Here is a 17917-nt window from a genome sequence, read left to right on the forward strand (position 1 = left end):
CAACAAGCAGAAGCTAGAAAATCCTTGCAGGGATTAATATTATGACAATTTTTTTTTAATTTTCAAGTTGTTAAAAAACATGTAAACGGATGAAAAATGGGTTATGGTAAAAAAAAAAAGGATAAATGGATTAAAAAGGATAAATGGATAAACGGGTATTAAACGGTTACGGTTAAATGTGTATGTGGTTAACAATTTATAAACGGTTATGGGTATGAGTATAACCGTTTAGGTAATTATCCAACGGGTAAACGGTTATGCGGGTATAAGCATAAACGGTTATGGATAAATAACCGCGTTTACCCGTCCGCCATAACCGTTGCACATCCCTAACGGTAAAGCACCGCAACTATGCACCTAATATATTAATTTTTTTCATATAGCCGAGCCAGTAATATAATCTCGGTTCGGCTTCAAAGAGAAGCTAACTAAACCGAACCAAACCAAATCGAATCAAATCAACACCGCACCCTACTCGTTTTAGGCAGCGAACAACATTCTTGATTCTCCCTCTAATTTTGTCGAGACCACACGAAAGTGCGAGTGGATATCAAAAGCACCACTCCAGCAGAAAAAATGGCTGCTGCCTTAGCACCATCGCCTTCTCTCCGGTTCAATCCTTACTTCACCCTCCGGCTCCTCTCCTTCTACCACAGAACCCCACTTCCCCGCCGCACCCGAACTCCAATTTTCCCGCCATTTCTTCCCCGCCTCTCCCGCGCCGCCGCCGTCCCTCGCCGGAGGTCCTTCTGTACCCTCATCTCCGCAGCTCTCCACTCCGGCGGAGCTGCCGAGAGGACGAAACCGGAAATTGCTGAAGATCGGAGGTCCGAAGGCGGCAACAACAGAGTTGGGGAATTCAGGAAGAAGCTCAAGGTTGTGGATGTCAAGGGAGGGTCCGATGAGGGGCTCGAGCGCCTGGGCCAGAGCTTGGTGGTTATGGGTTGGGTTCGTACTCTCCGAGTTCAAAGTAGCGTTACATTCATTGAGGTAATAGCAACAGCATAATTGATGTAACCTTTCTTTTACCCTAATGTTTCAGTTACATTTTGCACCTGAATTTGACGCCTCGTAGTTGAGATTAGATTGGAATATCGATCGAATTAACAAAAAATGTTTTATTTGTGGCTTAATAATATGTGTTTGGTGTTAAATTTTGCACATTTAGGTTAATGATGGGTCGTGTCTCTCAAACATGCAATGTGTATTGGGCTCAGATGCTGAAGGTTATGATCAGGTATTGTTACTAATCACTGTTTAGCAAAATGTGTGTTTCTATCCATGTATATATGTGCTTATAATTTTTGTATTTGACGTTGAACCACGTAAATCTCTTGTGTTCTTTGAGATTGTTTGTTTTAGCTTTCGCCTACGACGTTGATATTTGGTACTTTGTTAGAATTCGCTTCCGCTTGCACATAAAATTACAACATATATTTGCTTATAATTTTTGTATTTGCTTGTAATTTTACTTCACACCAATGAGTTGTAAGCCACTTGGGTTAGCCCGAAACTTGATTTTCGTGTAATAACTATTGGTTATGTTGTGATCACTATATTCGGGTTGAACGAGTTCTATCTGTATTCATTGGCTGAAGAGAAGAGTTCTATCTATACAAATGTGCGTTTGTTCTGTAACTCTTTTTCGATAAAGTAAACAAATTTTTATGGGGATATTAATTTCCTGATAATTTAATGGAATTTGTGGCATACCATCATGTCTTTACTTCAAGCTGTGGAGCTTATTGATAGGTAGAATCTGGCTCAATCACAACTGGTGCATCAATATGGGTGCAAGGGATAATATCTGCCAGCCAAGGATCAAAACAGAAAGTGGAATTGAAGGTCAACAAAATTGTTCTGGTTAGTATTTCCTTTCATTTATGTGTTTCTTGATGGCTCTCTTATTACTGGTAGATTCCAAGTCAGCTGTGTTGTTGCTTCCGTGCATCTAAGTTCTAACTACCATAACGAATGTTATTCATGTAGATCGTTAATCTTTACTGAACAAAGAGAGAAGATTCTAATTATCAACTTTAAATTATGATTATAAGCTGCAATGGAGTCTCTCTCTGACAAAATGACCTTGATAAGTGGAAACAGAAAATATAGAGTTGCTTTTTTATATATGTAAATACTGATCCGCATTTCATGTGAAATCACACAAGCTTCTACTTTGCTAACAAAACAAATAGAATAATCGTTAACGTTCTTCATCTTGTAGGTTGGAAAGAGTGATCCTTCGTATCCCATCCAAAAGAAAAGGGTCAGTAGAGAATTTTTGAGAACAAAAGCTCATCTTCGGCCAAGAACAAATACTTTTGGTGCGGTATGTGCTGTCATTTCCTTTGTTTCTTACTGTTTCACTACAGTTACAAATGCCATTAGTTCCATTAATCTTTTTAGGTTTTATGTTTCTATTTTCTTTTATTTTATCTAACTTGCCATATGTTGTCATTGCTCCATTTGAGACAGGTCTCTTTGTAGGCGATTGGTGTTCAAATCAGCCTTCCATTTATGTCGTAATTATTTTGGTTGTTTCATCTCACAGTTTTGGTTACTTATCAAACTAGAATTTTATTTTAAATGTATTGGCGAGACATTGAACAATGCATTAGGATATTGGTGATTGCTAATTTCAGTTCAAAGTGAGCTGTATGAAACTGACCTTTGATGGTTGCCTCAGTAAGTTTTGTTTTAGCATGTATTTGCTCAAGCTGAAGTGACAGATCGTGCAGTTTTGTAATTTCATGCAATGCTTTTGTCAAAACTCCAATTTTTTATATGTTTACTTTTCCAATAGTAGCTCACTTACTTAACCTTGTATTTTCAATTGCTGCTCCAATGTATTTAGTGCATCAATCTGTAATGGTATGTTTAGGCTTGTATTCAGTAATAGTTACTTTGAGATATATCCTTACCTGACTGAGAATGACAACTTCAGCGTGGCAAACAATTTATGTGCGTCTTTGAATATTTGCTTTTGGAGTTATGGTGTCTTCTTCAATTATCTTTACTTTTTTTTTGTGATGATTTTAGGTTGCAAGAGTGAGAAATGCTTTGGCATATGCTACTCACAAGTTTTTCCAGGAAAATGGATTTGTATGGGTTTCCAGTCCCATCATTACTGCTTCAGATTGCGAAGGAGCAGGTGAACAATTTTGTGTGACTACTTTGGTGAGCACTGTGGATTAAAAGTTAATTTGTTATGTTTTGGTTCAAAGATTGCTGTTCCTCTGAACTGCTGAAATAACACGACCCTATGCAGCATGTTTATTCACTCCTTTCTTGTTTTATATGCTATTCAGACAAACCTTTACGTAATATTTATACATTAAAATTTCAAAGATAGTCTGGTAACATAAGAAGATTATGCTGCCACACTGAGTTTAGATTATTAATTCGGTTGGTTCTTCCCTGAATGTGTTGTCCAGTTTTAGTCTAACAAAATGAACAATTTTATGTTTTCCATACTGTGCACCACAAGAATATTACCCTCTATGTTATACGTGTATGTTTTTCCAAGGAAAATATTCTACCTTGAACTGAATTTATTTGTTTCCTTAATTGTTTCCTTGTATCCTAGTGCCTCCTTGGAGATATATAGCTAAGAGGCCACTTAGAATATTAGTACTGCATTTAGTCTTCTTCTACCATCATTGATTTTAAATATGCTGTATGTTTCTAAATACTTCTGTTAACTCTTGTATTTGTTTAATGAACAGATTCCAAGTTCTAGAGAAGCCTCTCATTCTCCTGTGGATGGCATTCCAAAATCAAAGGATGGCCTAGTTGATTGGTCACAAGTGAGTTGGACTTCGTATGATGTTTGAATCTTATCAAATTAATGTCATGGTGAATTAATATGAGGTCATTTGGCTTCATGTTGTATTACCAAATTAAATGGCACTGTTATACTAGTAAGTTGTTATATAAACTTCAAGATTGATTTCCTAGTAGACAAATTTAATATCTCAAGGAACCCTCAATGATGTTATCCAGGATGTAGACTATTGAGAAATTGAGACTCAAATCTGTAGACGATGCTAAACTATCCATAGTAAATAACAGTTTAATTTTGCTATTTGGTGTTGGGAGGTTTTTACATTGCGCAACTACAAAAGAGGTTGTAAACTCAAAGGTGCAGTTTTGTATTAATGATGAAATTGTTGTTAATTATACTATGTCATCCCTTCGTGTTCTGTGTTTAATAACAGGAGTAGTGTTCGAAATTCATTTGAATCTGTTACTTCCAGTAAGACTGGGCTTGATAATATTTGAAAATGACCAAAGAAAGAGGGTCGTCTTGTTAATTTCTGTTGTTGTGACTTCCATTTATGAGTTTTCATTTTACTATTTTGATGTCAGGATTTTTTTGGGAAGCCAGCATTTTTGACTGTCTCTGGCCAACTCAATGCTGAAACCTATGCTACTGCTCTGTCTGATGTATGTTTTTTCTTAACTGCATTGGTTCTTTTCCTCACTTTACCGATTGGAATCACAATCAGTGTAATTTCTTCCAAGATAAATCCATGCATCGTTTTTCCAGGTATATACATTTGGCCCCACATTTCGGGCTGAAAATTCCAACACTTCTAGGCACCTGGCTGAATTTTGGGTAAATTTAGCTCTCTTTTCTTCTTACACATCCCTTTCTTTACTTTAACTGTTTTGGTTGTATTTTTCTGATAATTTTTTTTCCCTATTCTGCCTTGGTTAAGATGATTGAACCGGAACTTGCATTTGCTGATCTGAATGATGACATGGCCTGTGCAAGTGCCTATCTCCAGTATGTAGTATGTTACCTTTCAAAGCTATTTCCTCAACACTACTGTCTGACCGTATTCTTGCAAACTCACCAGCGTGGTAAAGTTGTCGAGATATTGTTATTTTGGATTTTAGAGTAACATATACTTCCATGCTTGAAGGTGAGACACGTCCTCGAAAATTGCAAGGAAGACATGGAATTTTTCAACACTTGGATTGAGAAAGGAATCATTGGTCGATTGAGTGTATGACCTCTTGCTGTAACTTGTCCTCATTTTATGTTATACATAACTTCGCTCCATATATTTTGTTTTTGTTTTTGTTTTGTTTTCTTTTTCTGAAATGGGTATTCATGTGATGACTAAGCTAAATGGCTTGTTTTCCAAGGTTCCATTAATCATTGTCCCTCTTTCTCTTTCCTCTCTCTCTCTCTCTCTCTCTCTCTCTCTCTCTCTCTCTCTCTCTCTCTCTTTGTGCATCCATCAACAGGATGTGGCTGAGAAGGACTTCGTGCAGTTGACTTATACTGATGCAGTTGAACTTCTTCTTAAAGCAAATAAGAAATTTGAATTCCCAGTATGGCCAACTACTTAAAGCTTTTAACAAATAATGTTATCGCTCTCTGTTGTGAACTAATTTCTCTATGATGGTTATCTAAGTCAACAATGTTTTAGTGTGTATGTAGTGTAACCTGTACAGATAGCCTTCAATAGTCTTCTGTGGACCTATTTGTGTACAACACTATAATTTGACTTTATCGTAACCATTTCTCCTCAGAGCTTTTTGAGAAGATTTAGTTAATGTTTAAATCTTCCAGTAACCATAAAATTGCTTGCTACTTTTTGGAGGCTCTTTTGGAAGTGCTTTTAAAACTACTGAAAGTGCTTTTGATGAGGTTGCTTTTGGAACTAATTCTTAGTAAAAATGCAAGTGAATCCTGAAAAAGCACTTAAAAGTTCTTTCTCTAAGAAGCACATAATTGGTGCTTCTTGCTGGAAGCACTTAAAAGTTTTTTTCAGTACTAAAAAACACTTCCACCAAAAGCGCTTTCAGCCATTTTAAAAACACTTCCAAACAAGTCCTGGACCAGGTACCAGTGGCAGTAATGTTATTGACATGTATAGTTTGGATAGCCTCCCACTGGATTGCCACTTTCTGACATTTTGATAATAGACAGCTTTATGCATGTGAATGGTGACTTAGGCCGATGTTTCATGATATTGGATGATGCCTCTTTAAGAATACTTTAGAAAAAGAAAAACTTAGTTGATTAAATTCAGTGAGTCAGAAGCTACTCATAATTTGTTTTATTTTTTATTTTAGAAATTTTCAGTTCTTAAAACATTTGAGAGTCAGTTTTCATTTAGTGTTATCTGGTTACAAAAGATAGTGTTTAGTTCTATCGTTGTATACTGGTACATTTGTAGCAATACTACTCTTCTTTATCACTGTTTTAACTTTAAGAATGTTTTCGACTTTATATTCTGAACTCCTATTCAACATTTATTATCAGGTCAAGTGGGGTTGTGATTTGCAGAGTGAGCATGAACGTTATTTAACTGAAGAGGCATTTAGAGGATGCCCTGTAATTGTCAGAGATTATCCAAAGGCATGAACCCCTCTGTTCTACTTTTTTCTCATCTATGGTAGAAAGGAAAAACTAATTATGACATTTAGGGGGGTGTATTCAATTGAGAATTTGAGATTTATAAATCCATGAATTTTTATGGAGTTTAATTGATTTGTAGAGATTCCATATAAAATTTTGATTCAATTCCCTCGAAATCTCATGGGAGATGTGAGATTTGTGGATGCTTAAAATACACTACGAAATCTCTCCAATTCCCTTTAATTCCTTAACTTTCTCAAATTCTTTAAAATCAATTTTTAATTGAATACACCTGGAATGTTATAAACTTCTTTAAAATCCTGATTGAATACCCCCTAGATTCATTAAAAGAATTAAAATCCCTCAAAATCTCAATTGAATACACCGCCCTTAATTCCATTTATCGAATTACTATTCTGAAGCATTCAAGACACATTACTATTTCAGGAGATCAAAGCATTTTATATGCGGCAAAATGATGATGGAAAGACTGTCGCAGCAATGGATATGTTGGTTCCCCGGGTAATCTTAGCGTCTACCATTTCATTTCTATTATAGCTGCCCTCTAAATATCTGTTAATAAAATTTGGTTTGAAATTTATTTTAGCGGGTGTGCTGACGTGTCATACGTACTTTTCAACTCCTCATTACAAATATATATATATATATATATATGATGTTATGCTTAGTTGTAAAAAGCCTGAAAATGCATTATTTGAGTTGATCAGTGAATTACCAATGATAATAAAAGGAAAATGTTGTAAAACCCCAAGGTTTTTGGCTCAGCAGTCAGTCGTGTTGAGGCAATTGGTCAGAGTCAGGTCTATAGTGGCAACTTGTGTTTTTTGGGTTGGCTGTTGACTAAGACGACATAACGTAAGATAAGACGAAGACAGAAACATGACAAGACCTGGCAAACATGGTCTTATTTACTAAATGGGTGGCAAGAAGCAACAAGAGTAAGATGCTTACTTTATTTTGGGAGGGTTGCATTTGTCATGTATTTAGTTATACTGCTAAACTGTGTCCTCGTGTGAATTTTTGTATTAATTTTGTCAACAGCCTTTAGTTTAACATCTCGTGTGCTGACACAGCATTGTGACAAGAAAGTTTTCAGACACATCCGTCAACATTTGGCTAATTTCATGTCATTCAGTATTAGTAACATATCTTGTCATTCCTAGATTGTCTCCCTTAGCTGGTGTTGTCCACGGCAATGGTTAACATATTACTGTATGTTCTCGTTTATATGTAATATGAAATGGAATGGGCTATACATGAATATCATGCTCGTTGGTGTTGTATAATTTTGTTTTGCCCCGTATATTGATGTACTTCTGTCAGGTTGGCGAGCTTATTGGTGGAAGCCAGAGAGAAGAGAGGCTTGAATATTTAGAAGATCGGTTGGATGAATTAAAGCTGGAGAAGGAAAGCTACTGGTGGTATCTTGATTTGCGTCGTTACGGTTCAGGTACTCCATTTGCTGACTGTTTAGAATCATGTGCTTCTACTCAATTAGAAAATCTGAGCTTGAATTTAAAAACACATACGGAGACATTCTTCCACCCTCATTATCCCCCATAATGTGCCTAAATATACTGACTCGAACACCCACCAACTATACACTCATCCCACCCACCGATCTTCTTCTACAATTCTTTTCATGTTCTCTCACCAAAACTTATACCCGACTCGAGTGGCACAGTTAGACATGGAGAGGACAAATTTGAAAGTAGGCACTGTTTAATGACTGTTGCAGTGATAAAATATTGTTGGCTGCTATGATGTAGAGTCCTGCACCATCCAATATGTTAAATTAGATTTATTTCTGGACTCAATTTATTAGATCTAGCCGTTGTTAATTATCTCGTAGTCCTCTACACTTTTGTTCTTGTAGAAGCATCGAGCGCATGGTGCAATATTGTGCGTACGATAACAATATTCCATACCTAAAATAATTGTCCTTGGGTTCACTTCCTGCATAAAGAGTACTGGAACAGTTTCGGTGAAGATTTTCACATTCGTCTAGTTGTAGGAGAAGGATAAAACCTTGGATAATGTATAATAGTATATACTTGTGAAGCTTCTGTATTCCGAGTAGATAAATTGATTAGATACTTGATCTCCCTTTTCCTTGTTTTTCCAGTTCCTCATGCAGGCTTCGGTTTGGGTTTTGAAAGGCTTGTACAGTTTGCAACTGGGATAGACAACATTCGAGATACTATTCCGTTTCCCCGGGCACCTGGTTCGGCAGAGTTCTAAAGCGATTGCTTTCAGTTGCGGAACAAATTTCCCGCAATTTGTATTACTAATTTGTTAACTCATGTATATATAGAGCTGGAGCTGGAGGATAAGTCGGTATTGATTTCTACACGTTTGTCGCCATTTTGTGGCTGTTTTCTTGACCAACCCATTTTTTGGGAGGTAGCACATTCCCAGTGAAATCATTCTAAAATCTCCCGTCTTCGGTGTTTTTTCTTTCTGAAACCCCAGAAACGCCATTGATGTTTGTTTAAAATTTGGAATCCACTGCAACTCGAATTCTAAATCCTTTACGTAGATTATACTATACGCCTCGGCATTTCGGTATTAATTCAATGCGGTAATAGTAATAAACACACAAATCCGTAGGCAAAGAACAAAACAGTGACTAATTATTTTCTCTCAATTCAATACACTAGACTTTCCCTTGAGAAGATCTGTAGACCCTTTTCACCTACTTCAAGGAACCATTTCTGTATTTAAACAAATGAACAAATGATCTGTACAATGTCGCCCGTGTAGGCTTTTGTTAAAGGAAACCGGAAAACTGAAAACAAGACCAGCTCCCCCTAAAGCTGTAGACGGTGGTAACTCCCCGGGCATTTAAATACAGCATTGGCTCGAGAGTATAGAAACTGCGTGGGGGAATAACAACTTTGAGAAAGAACCTGTTCGATGAACTTACTTCCGGCACTACCACCATTTTTACTTTCTGAGAGATGCAGGATCAGAAGGAACCTCACAAGTATTTGTATTGATCACTTGGTGCAAAACTTGATATTTACATCTTCATTACGTTGGCTCAAAGTTCCACTTCATGAAGGTCGTCACCAGAACTGCCTCCATTCATTGGTGCACGTGTCAGGGAAGGCTCACTCGGCCTAAACATAGCCACCGGGGACATACCTAATGCCTCCCCTAGAGGTTTTATCTCGCCCGTTTTCATATGAGGGCTTAATACATCATTGGAGCTTCCACCCCATGAAGCCGTTCTTCGTGAGTGGGGTAGAGCAGAGTCATTGGCATTTGTGGCAACTCCCATGCTTTGAATATTACCCATGCTTGGGAACCTTTGCATGGTATTTGATGACGACGATGAAGGCAGAGGAGCATGGAATGAATCATTCATACCAGATGTTGAAAGATTTTCATTAGTTGCACCATCTTCTTGTACACTCTCAGCAATAGCCTCCATTGCGTGTTCATTTGATGATGCTAAGGTGGGAATAAAAAACTTTGCATTGGCAGCAACGGGAGGCTTAACAGATGGAACAGAAGGTGACTGGAACAAGTTTGCTGGGCTTCCACCACCTTGGTTGAATGTGTCAACGTATCTGCCAAGATTCCATGAAAAATATACTCAGGTCAAATTCATTCCCTTATTGTCCTTAGGTTCAGACTCACCGGATGGCAAGTTCGATATGAAATTATGGCTGGCACATTTATTCCCTCATTGATTAGGGGAAATTTTGGTAAAAGGGCATGACTCTCAAGGAATATTATTTCTAATTAATTAATGTAAATTAAGGCTTATAACAAAGCAATGACTTTGTAATGTTTTGTGAATACTGAAAAAGACTTTTAAGAACCTTTTTGAATGGAATGATTTTAAATTGACGGAAAAGAGAGGATGGGTAGGGAGAGAGAGATTGAGAATATATTGTACCTGGATCGAATACCCAACCGTGCACGGGATGAAAATTGATTTGAGCTAGGTGGAATAGGTGGGGTCCCTGAAGTTGGTCCTAGAGGGGTTGAAGTTTGTAAATCTGGGCTGCCCTTAGTAGGAGACCCTTCTTTCTTCACAACAGATCTCAAGTTGTAATCAGAGACACCATTCTGAAAGGGTGTACTTGTCGGGGGAGGAGGCAACGCAGCTTCTTCAGCTGGAGGTTCAACACCTTCCTCAACCCATCTTTTAAGTTTTTCGTCGTAGTAGAACTTGTTTGTTTCACCCAACTTAGCCTTCAGTAGCAAGTAGAAAATTCATTAGAGGAGGTTTACCATAGGAAAGAATAGATGTAGTTATTTCACAGAAAGAAAAGGAGGGAGGGGGTTGAAGGAAAACCTAACATATATGAAAGCATAAACTACCTGTTTTCCCGGGCGGGGTCTTAATACTAAACCAACAGTCTTTTGCAACAGCTGTGACCCGAAACCAAAACGAGAAAAGCGAGAAGTCCCCCCTGAGGCTTTTCCTTGGCCATCAGGTGAGGCAGTTTGCTTTGATGAATCAACCTGGTCCCATAATGAGTTAAGATATCACAAAAATTGCATATGCAAGCACACAGAATCAAAGAGGTGATTAAGTGCACATATACGGTGTTGAAATGTGTTGACCAAGTAAGAGCATACATGAGTGAATTTGAAATTTACACGTTTGGAAAATTTGACACACCTGTCTTGGAGTTCTACCAAAATCTGGCTCTGAAACACTTCTATTGTGCATTGGCTTTCTATTGCCATCAGATGTCCAGTCGCTTATGGGTTCCATTGAAGCAGAAGGAATTAACGACGACATGGCCATTGTTGATTGACTACTAGAAACTCTAGGGCCCGTGGGCTGTTGATAATGTTCATTACCGTGAGCACTTCCTTGGGATGTGGATGGTGCAGGTGGTGGTAGGCCAACAACACGATGTGCAGTACTATCAAACAGGTTGAGCAATTTACCAACAAACTTTGTAGAAACTAAATTTACAGAGTATCCCCCCTGCAAATGGAATGTGCATTCAGAAGAATTAGTCATATTAGCTTAAAAATGATGAATATACAAACAATAGGACAAAGAACATAGAAACAACAGGACATAGAGGTACCTGCTGATGGGTTTTAATCCTCTCCTCAAGAGATAATACTAGTTGCTTCCACGTTTCCACTTCAGGTGCTCTACCAGTTTTCAAAGACTTTAGTATTGTTTGACAGTACCTGAATCAAATGAACTTGGTTAAGAAAACAAGTCTGAAATAAAATATCAAACAGAAGATAATTGCATGTGCTTACTTCAACGAGTCAGAAACTCTTCCAACTTCAGCAAGCATGTGCGCATATATGAGCTTATATGGCTGAAATGGTAGAAGGATGAACTGAGAGTTCCCAAGCACCCTTGAATATTCATAGAGTTCAGTTCTCTGTCAAAAAAAAAAAAAAAAAAAAAAAAAAAGGAAAACTGAGTATAAGCTCCAGAGACCATTACTTAAACAGAGAACTAATAAAAAGTCCCTCACAAAACTTTTTTTCAAAAAACACTTGGACAATTTTTCTTATTTTTAAAGACATTTTTGTATTATAAAGACAAAAAACAAAAAAAGGAGTCGCACTTCTTGAGGGTTTTGAATTAAAAAAGAAATGTCCTTAATAATAAAGAAAGTGTCCTTAGTGATAAAAAAGGGTGATGCTATCCGCACACTTATCTTGACCTCTCACACAACCCTCTCAATTTCCGGCCATCATCGGATCAAATGAATTGAAGAAGATCAATGGACAAAAATTAACAAGGGTGTGAAAAGTAAAAATAGGTGTGTGAATAGAACTACCCATAAAAAAAAGGTGACCTAAATGATAAGAAAATTCTCTACGAGTTTTTGAATAAAAAAAAAGGTTGTGAGGGACTTATTAATTTTCTATTACTTTTAAAAGTAATTTATAAAAGACTCAATTAAGCAACTATTATGCCTCATTCCATATGAATAAACAGAGAAAGAAAACAAAGGAACAGGTTATGGTGCAACGTTAATAATGCATATCACGGTATACAATAGTTGAGAAATTCCATTAGGAATTAGGAGATGTCAAAAATTTAAAAAGAGAGGCAAATGAAACTATCATGTGATCTACAGTGTCCAACCTGGCTTTTGCTATATATAATACTAGAAAGTTACAGAAAGCATCAACTTTCAACCCTGCAACCTATGATAAAGCTACCATATAAAGTTACGTGGGCTCCAGATTCGCACTGCTGCTCTAAAAACATGCATTCTGCAAGACATTACTCGGGCACCAAATAATAACTAGCACTAGAAATTTCTGAAAAAAAAATAAATCAGGAGACAACGCATAAAAGATAACAGCACTCAGAAAGCACCTGAATGGCTTCTGGACTCGCATAAGTACGAGGCGACTTCCAGTGATCTGCTCCAATTAGACATAGCCTTGCACTATCTGAGTATGACTCAAAATTTGCTTCTGCCACTAAATAGCAGATGTGTGCTGCAGTAATCTGAAACACAACTGATGTCAGAGCGAGGGAGAAAAAAGATTAACATATTTAAAGGAAAATAATTAAATGTAACAATATCATACCTCACTCCTATCCTTCCATAAACAATCTCCCAGATGTATAATTACCAGTTCATCATCTTTTGTTCTGTTTGCAGTTATCACAGCCAAATTCTCCTCCCAGTCATCAAGCATTTTATTTGCACCAAACTATAGTTGCACAAAATTAAAAAAAGGAATTTTAATGCACAGGAAACTGCTAAAAAATGGGTACAAGAAGATACAATTAGAGAAAATATTATTTTAATTGTACTACCAACTTCGGCACTAACTTATCGGTGTCCCTAAATGAACTTCACTATATGTATAGTTATAAGAAGCAACATCAACCGATCCAAGAAACAATTCTCTCAGATATTCTAGCTTCTGTCCTTTATAGGGACCTCTTCTCTTGCTCTTATAAGTTTCCTCTTTTTTTTTTTTCATTGCTATCGAGACTAAATACATATTTACTTTTTTCTCTTCCATTTCCTTTTCAAAAAGGAACCACGGCTATCCCAATAGGTAGTTTTAAAATGAATATCTCACCTGTGCAGGCTGTTGAGATGTACTTACAGTGCCTGGAAGATTGATCTCAGCTGTAGTATCAGCAGAGAACACTTCAGCAGGTTGCCCTGCAATTAGCAGGCATAAAGTCCGCAAAGGTGATCCTGCAACCAGCTGGCGGAGTGCCATTTGCTTCACAGTGTCCACATAGAACTGAAGTTGCCCCAAGCCGCCCCCCACCAGAGGAATAGAGAGAGAGAGAGAGGGAAAAAAAAGGTGAGAAGAGTGCAAACTGTCAATGTACCTCAAAAGAGTAAAACTATAACATCAATGGCCTACAAACCTGTTCTCCAAGCTGTGAAGCAATAACAAGCGCAGGTCCCCACAACTGACCACCTTGTGCACACTGTAAAGCCTCTTTCTTTCTACCAGAAACCAGAAAATTTTGTACCTCAGAAGCAGTTGCCTAGGAAACACAACCAAACCTATTAAAATTGAAAACTTTGATCATGTAGAGAGAAGGGGAGAGCAAGTTATCAGACTAGCTTATTCCATACCCGCATTTGTCCTTCTGAAGGCATTTTCTGCACACAGTGGCTAACAGTGCCATAATCACTAAATTGTACATTATTGCTCTTTGCAGATGCAAAAAGTTTAGCAACGGCTGATTCTGGAGTATCATTTTCCTATCGAAAGAAAAAGGCCAAAAGTATACATATTAATTATATCTCTAAGTGGCACTTATAAAATACTCTTGCAGGAAGAAAAGTTGAGAAACAATTCATGGGAAGACGTACACTTATCAGAGAGAGAGAGAGAGATGCTACGCATAGCTAAATGCAATACTACTTAAAATAATGAGTTAAACTTGACAGAAGATTTCTGACCAAAAAACCATTAAGAGAAGTTTCAAAAGCTATGAGCAACCAAAAAAAAAAAGGACAACCATTATTTCTCCAAGACTTCGAGAGAACAACATAAAAGATGAACATTATCTACACATCCCTGCATATAACATGCAATCTTAAAAGCCTTTCAATTTACTTAAGTAGTGCTCTTCGTGCTTTTAGTACCGACAGAACACAAAATTGCTATTTCCCATCCCATCACATCTTTCCCAATAACTTAAAGCATCATGGATAAGAATGTAACCTTTCATAGAAAGGCAGTATGGTAACAGGGTACTGCAGACAGTTTATCACATACAACATTTCCTTTAGGCTTATAAAGAGTACACTATCACAATAATGCAGTGGATCATGACATGACAACCTTCGCTAGCTACACCGCACGTGGAAAGTATACAGTTAGCAGTAAATGTACTTATGCAGAAACTTGCAGTATAATCCTAAATAAACAATACAGAATATTAAAGTTGCTCACACGATAAACAAGATCAAAAGACAGGATTGTGATTTACCCTTGATACAGTGTCGGTACCAAAAGGAGATCGAAGTTTTCCATAATGTTGACAAGCTATCTTAAGCAAAGAAAGAAGCAACCTCAATACTTTGCCCTTCCTATAGTCCATGTCTGGTAATTCACAGTTAGCAATCCTCTCATCAATCCATTTGTTCAACTCTTTGCTTCCAACACTCCCTCCAACCAAGGGACCTGGGAAGGATTGTTGGCACAAAGCACGAAAATAATCACAAGTACTCATTCCAAAACTCGAAGCATCAGTCTTTCCCGTGAAAACTTCCATCAAGTTCAGGACAGAAACTGAGCCTCCTACAGGATCCTTCACATTACAATAAAACATGTATAATTAGGTCTTTCACTGAACAATGTAAACAAGTCTTAGAAAATGCAAGCGGTTTTGGGACCAAACATAATAGAGTCGGTATCTATTACAGATTATCAATGACGAGTACAATTATTTCTAGTTTGTATTTCTATTTCAGGAAATCAGTGATAAATTAAAGAACTAACTAAAAAAGATATGGCTTTTTATTTCCTTCCATCGGCCTTTTGTCAACCAAATGGAGCCTTATTTAAACTTAAAGAGAGAAAGTTCCAAGGCCTCACCTGGGTTCCATATGACGGATTCCTGAGGCTACTATTGTCCTTCATTACAATGAGTTTTCCTCCGAATCCAAAAGTTACTAGGGCATGTGGAGGACGGCCAGCAGATGATCTTCCTACGCTGGGAGCATAGGAAAACTGATTGCCACTCTGGAAAGGTTGTTGTGAATAATTTACAGGTTGCTGTGAATAACTTACAGGTTTCTGACCACCAAAGTAATCATCTGAGAATTGTGTTTGTTCGCTCATCTTTGCATTTCCTTGATTAAACTGCTGGCTAAAGTTTCCAGCCGGCACAAAACTTTGGAACACAACAGTCCCATTAGCTTCACCATGACCTTGACTTGCATTGTTGTACAAAGGAACTGATCCAAAAGAATTTAAAGACTTGTACTGATCCGTGTTAACTGTAGAACCAAACGAATTACTCATTTGCTGGTTTCCACTAAAACCTGAAAACCCCTCACTTTTAGATGCAGTTTGAGGTTGCCACATATTTGAAGCCTGCGGATTGTAATTACTGTAAGATCCAGCCCAGCTGCTGTCTTGACCTTGGTTCCTGACGACCGCTTGTGACCCATAATTGCCATCTTGCCTGTACTCTTGACTATATATACTATTTCCATTCTGAGACTGAGCAGTTGATTGCACAGAGGAATTATATGCTTCCAATGAACGCCATTCTTGGGCAATCGTGTCATAATACCAACCCGGGTATTCAGGATTGAAAACCATGTGTTCTGGGTACCCATTAGTCCCTTGTGAGACCTGATCCCAGTTAGACAAACTGCCAGTTGTGCTTGTTTCAGTCACAGTTCCTGCAACAGACTGAGCTGTTTGCTGCAAATAAGAAACCACAGTTTTATTATCATCTGAAACAGTGGTCCAATCATCAGTGCCAAAACTCCCTTGAGCATTCCCAGGCACATTGAAACTGTCCACTTGATACCACTGCCCCGTGTTGGAATCATACTTCCACCCTGGATAGAGACTTTCCCAATACTCTGTACTGTTTAGATCCTGCTCATTTCTGCTGTCCTCCACAGCTGCCCCATAAGCTTGACCCTCTTGATATTGCTCGTTATTAACCAAATGGTTCAAACCCTCTTGATGGGCTGTTTGAACTTCATTGCTGCGTACAGTTTTCAATTCAGTACTCAAACTTTCGTCTACTTTTGTGGGGAAATCCCCAGAACCATCCCCCAATTCATTGAAAAAATCCGAGTACGATCCAAATCCATGGATCCCATTCTCCGCAGAATCGGCATAAAATGAACCCCACCCTATCTCCTTAATCCCTGAAGCTCCCGAATCGTTGCTCCTGCTCACTGTAGAATCTGGCCTCAATTGGGATCCCTCCCCAGCATTATTGGACTCAATCACTACGTCATTATTAACCACATTGTTCGACTTGTCTGCACCATTTTCGTCTTTCGATTGGGGTTTGGCAACCGAATCCTCAGATACAGCTGCAGAATCACCAACATTCGGATTTGCAAACGGCTTATTTTCGGCTATAGTTTTGGTTTTGTGGCCCGAATCCTCAGATACAGCTACAGAACCACCAATACTGAGACTGGCGAACGCCATACCATCATCGGAATCATTTCCCTGGGCAAATTCGGAGCCTGATTCGGAGGGCCCCAGATCGCCTTCAACCAATTTATCAAAGAAATCCTCGTCCGCCTGATCCTCCACCTGAAATGGAGGAGGATTTGAATCCATCGACCAAATCCCACACGCAAATTCACCCCTCAAATCCGCCCAAATCCAGAAGAAAAAGAAAACCCTAGAAATTGGAGCTCCGAATCAACAAAAAGCCTGAGATCCACAGCCAAAACGCGCGAAAACCAACCTCAAAAATCACAAATCCCAAGGATCCAACCCCAACACGCACACAATTGAACAACGAAATGAACGAGATCTAGGGTTTCTGAGCTCCCTGCAAATTCTACAGTGACTAATCAAGCAAAAACAAGATCGCAGAAAATTTATTTTGCTTGAATTCTACGCATTGCGTTAGAACGAGAGAGAACTGTGAATGGAAATAAATAAATTAAAAAAAATAAAAAAACTTACAGGTCGATGGAATTTCAGAAGGAAAATCCAACGGAGAGAAAAGAGGGAAATAAATGTTCGTGTTAGAGAGAGAGAGAGAGTCTCATAGTAGAGGAAAGCCCCCGATTGCGCACCTCCTACCGCCCACCAAGTCCAAGAACTTCGTTTTTATAATTTTAGCATTTTTAATACTTTTATTTCATTTATGGTTGTCGCATTTCTTTTTTCCTATGATGTAGCTTAAACAAAATATAGTAAAATTTTGTTTTGTGAAATTACATTATTATTTTTAATTTTCTTGTTATAATAGAAGATATAAATATTTTTTTACCATCTTTTGTTGAAAAAAAAAGTTTCATTAATATGTAGTTTAGATAATTTTTCTATTATTATTTATTTACGGTAATCAATTAGCTTAATATAATTTTTTTT

General features: G+C 37.8%; 2 protein-coding genes across 7 annotated transcripts; one reads left to right on the forward strand and one right to left on the reverse strand.

Moving 5' to 3' along the window:
* The first annotated feature begins 391 nt into the window (after positions 1-391).
* LOC103437082 (asparagine--tRNA ligase, chloroplastic/mitochondrial) lies at positions 392-8836 on the forward strand. The gene is made up of 15 exons (XM_029104566.2): positions 392-990; positions 1169-1237; positions 1753-1863; positions 2225-2329; positions 3040-3177; positions 3726-3806; positions 4369-4446; positions 4550-4618; positions 4722-4796; positions 4929-5012; positions 5257-5343; positions 6281-6376; positions 6824-6898; positions 7721-7847; positions 8523-8836. The coding sequence occupies exons 1-15, from the start codon at positions 577-579 to the stop codon at positions 8636-8638; spliced, it is 1725 nt and encodes a 574-aa protein (XP_028960399.2). The 5' UTR covers positions 392-576; the 3' UTR covers positions 8639-8836.
* Positions 8837-9004: 168 nt separating this feature from the next.
* On the reverse strand, positions 9005-17660 carry LOC103437109 (protein transport protein SEC16B homolog). 6 transcript variants are annotated; one of them, XM_070823445.1, is made up of 14 exons: positions 17507-17650; positions 15431-17369; positions 14823-15143; positions 13960-14088; positions 13746-13868; positions 13472-13615; positions 12941-13066; positions 12723-12857; positions 11642-11769; positions 11458-11566; positions 11037-11351; positions 10733-10876; positions 10305-10603; positions 9005-9972 (listed from the first exon to the last, which is right to left on the reverse strand). In XM_070823445.1, the coding sequence occupies exons 2-14, from the start codon at positions 17150-17152 to the stop codon at positions 9441-9443; spliced, it is 4227 nt and encodes a 1408-aa protein (XP_070679546.1). In that variant the 5' UTR covers positions 17153-17369; positions 17507-17650; the 3' UTR covers positions 9005-9440. The 6 variants fall into 6 exon arrangements, with proteins under 6 accessions (XP_070679546.1, XP_028960396.2, XP_028960395.2 ...); XM_029104563.2 differs by having other exon boundaries at positions 13445-13615; XM_029104562.2 differs by having other exon boundaries at positions 13445-13615; positions 15431-17387; positions 17507-17632.
* Positions 17661-17917: the final 257 nt, after the last annotated feature.

Source organism: Malus domestica, chromosome 06 (genome assembly GCF_042453785.1).
Source record: "Malus domestica chromosome 06, GDT2T_hap1".
Lineage (NCBI taxonomy): Eukaryota > Viridiplantae > Streptophyta > Magnoliopsida > Rosales > Rosaceae > Malus > Malus domestica.

Excerpts from the sequence above, each read along its gene's own strand:
- LOC103437082 (XM_029104566.2), top strand. The coding sequence starts at position 577 with ATGGCTGCTGCCTTAGCACCATCGCCTTCTCTCCGGTTCAATCCTTAC. Across the intron at positions 1,238-1,752 it reads ATGCTGAAGGTTATGATCAG|GTAGAATCTGGCTCAATCAC; the intron begins GTATTGTTACTA and ends GCTTATTGATAG. Across the intron at positions 3,178-3,725 it reads AATTTTGTGTGACTACTTTG|ATTCCAAGTTCTAGAGAAGC; the intron begins GTGAGCACTGTG and ends TTTAATGAACAG.
- LOC103437109 (XM_008375565.4), bottom strand. The coding sequence starts at position 17,152 with ATGGATTCAAATCCTCCTCCATTTCAGGTGGAGGATCAGGCGGACGAG. Across the intron at positions 14,089-14,822 it reads GTACCGACACTGTATCAAGG|GAAAATGATACTCCAGAATC; the intron begins GTAAATCACAAT and ends TTCTTTCGATAG. Across the intron at positions 12,858-12,940 it reads TATGGAAGGATAGGAGTGAG|ATTACTGCAGCACACATCTG; the intron begins GTATGATATTGT and ends GTTGTGTTTCAG.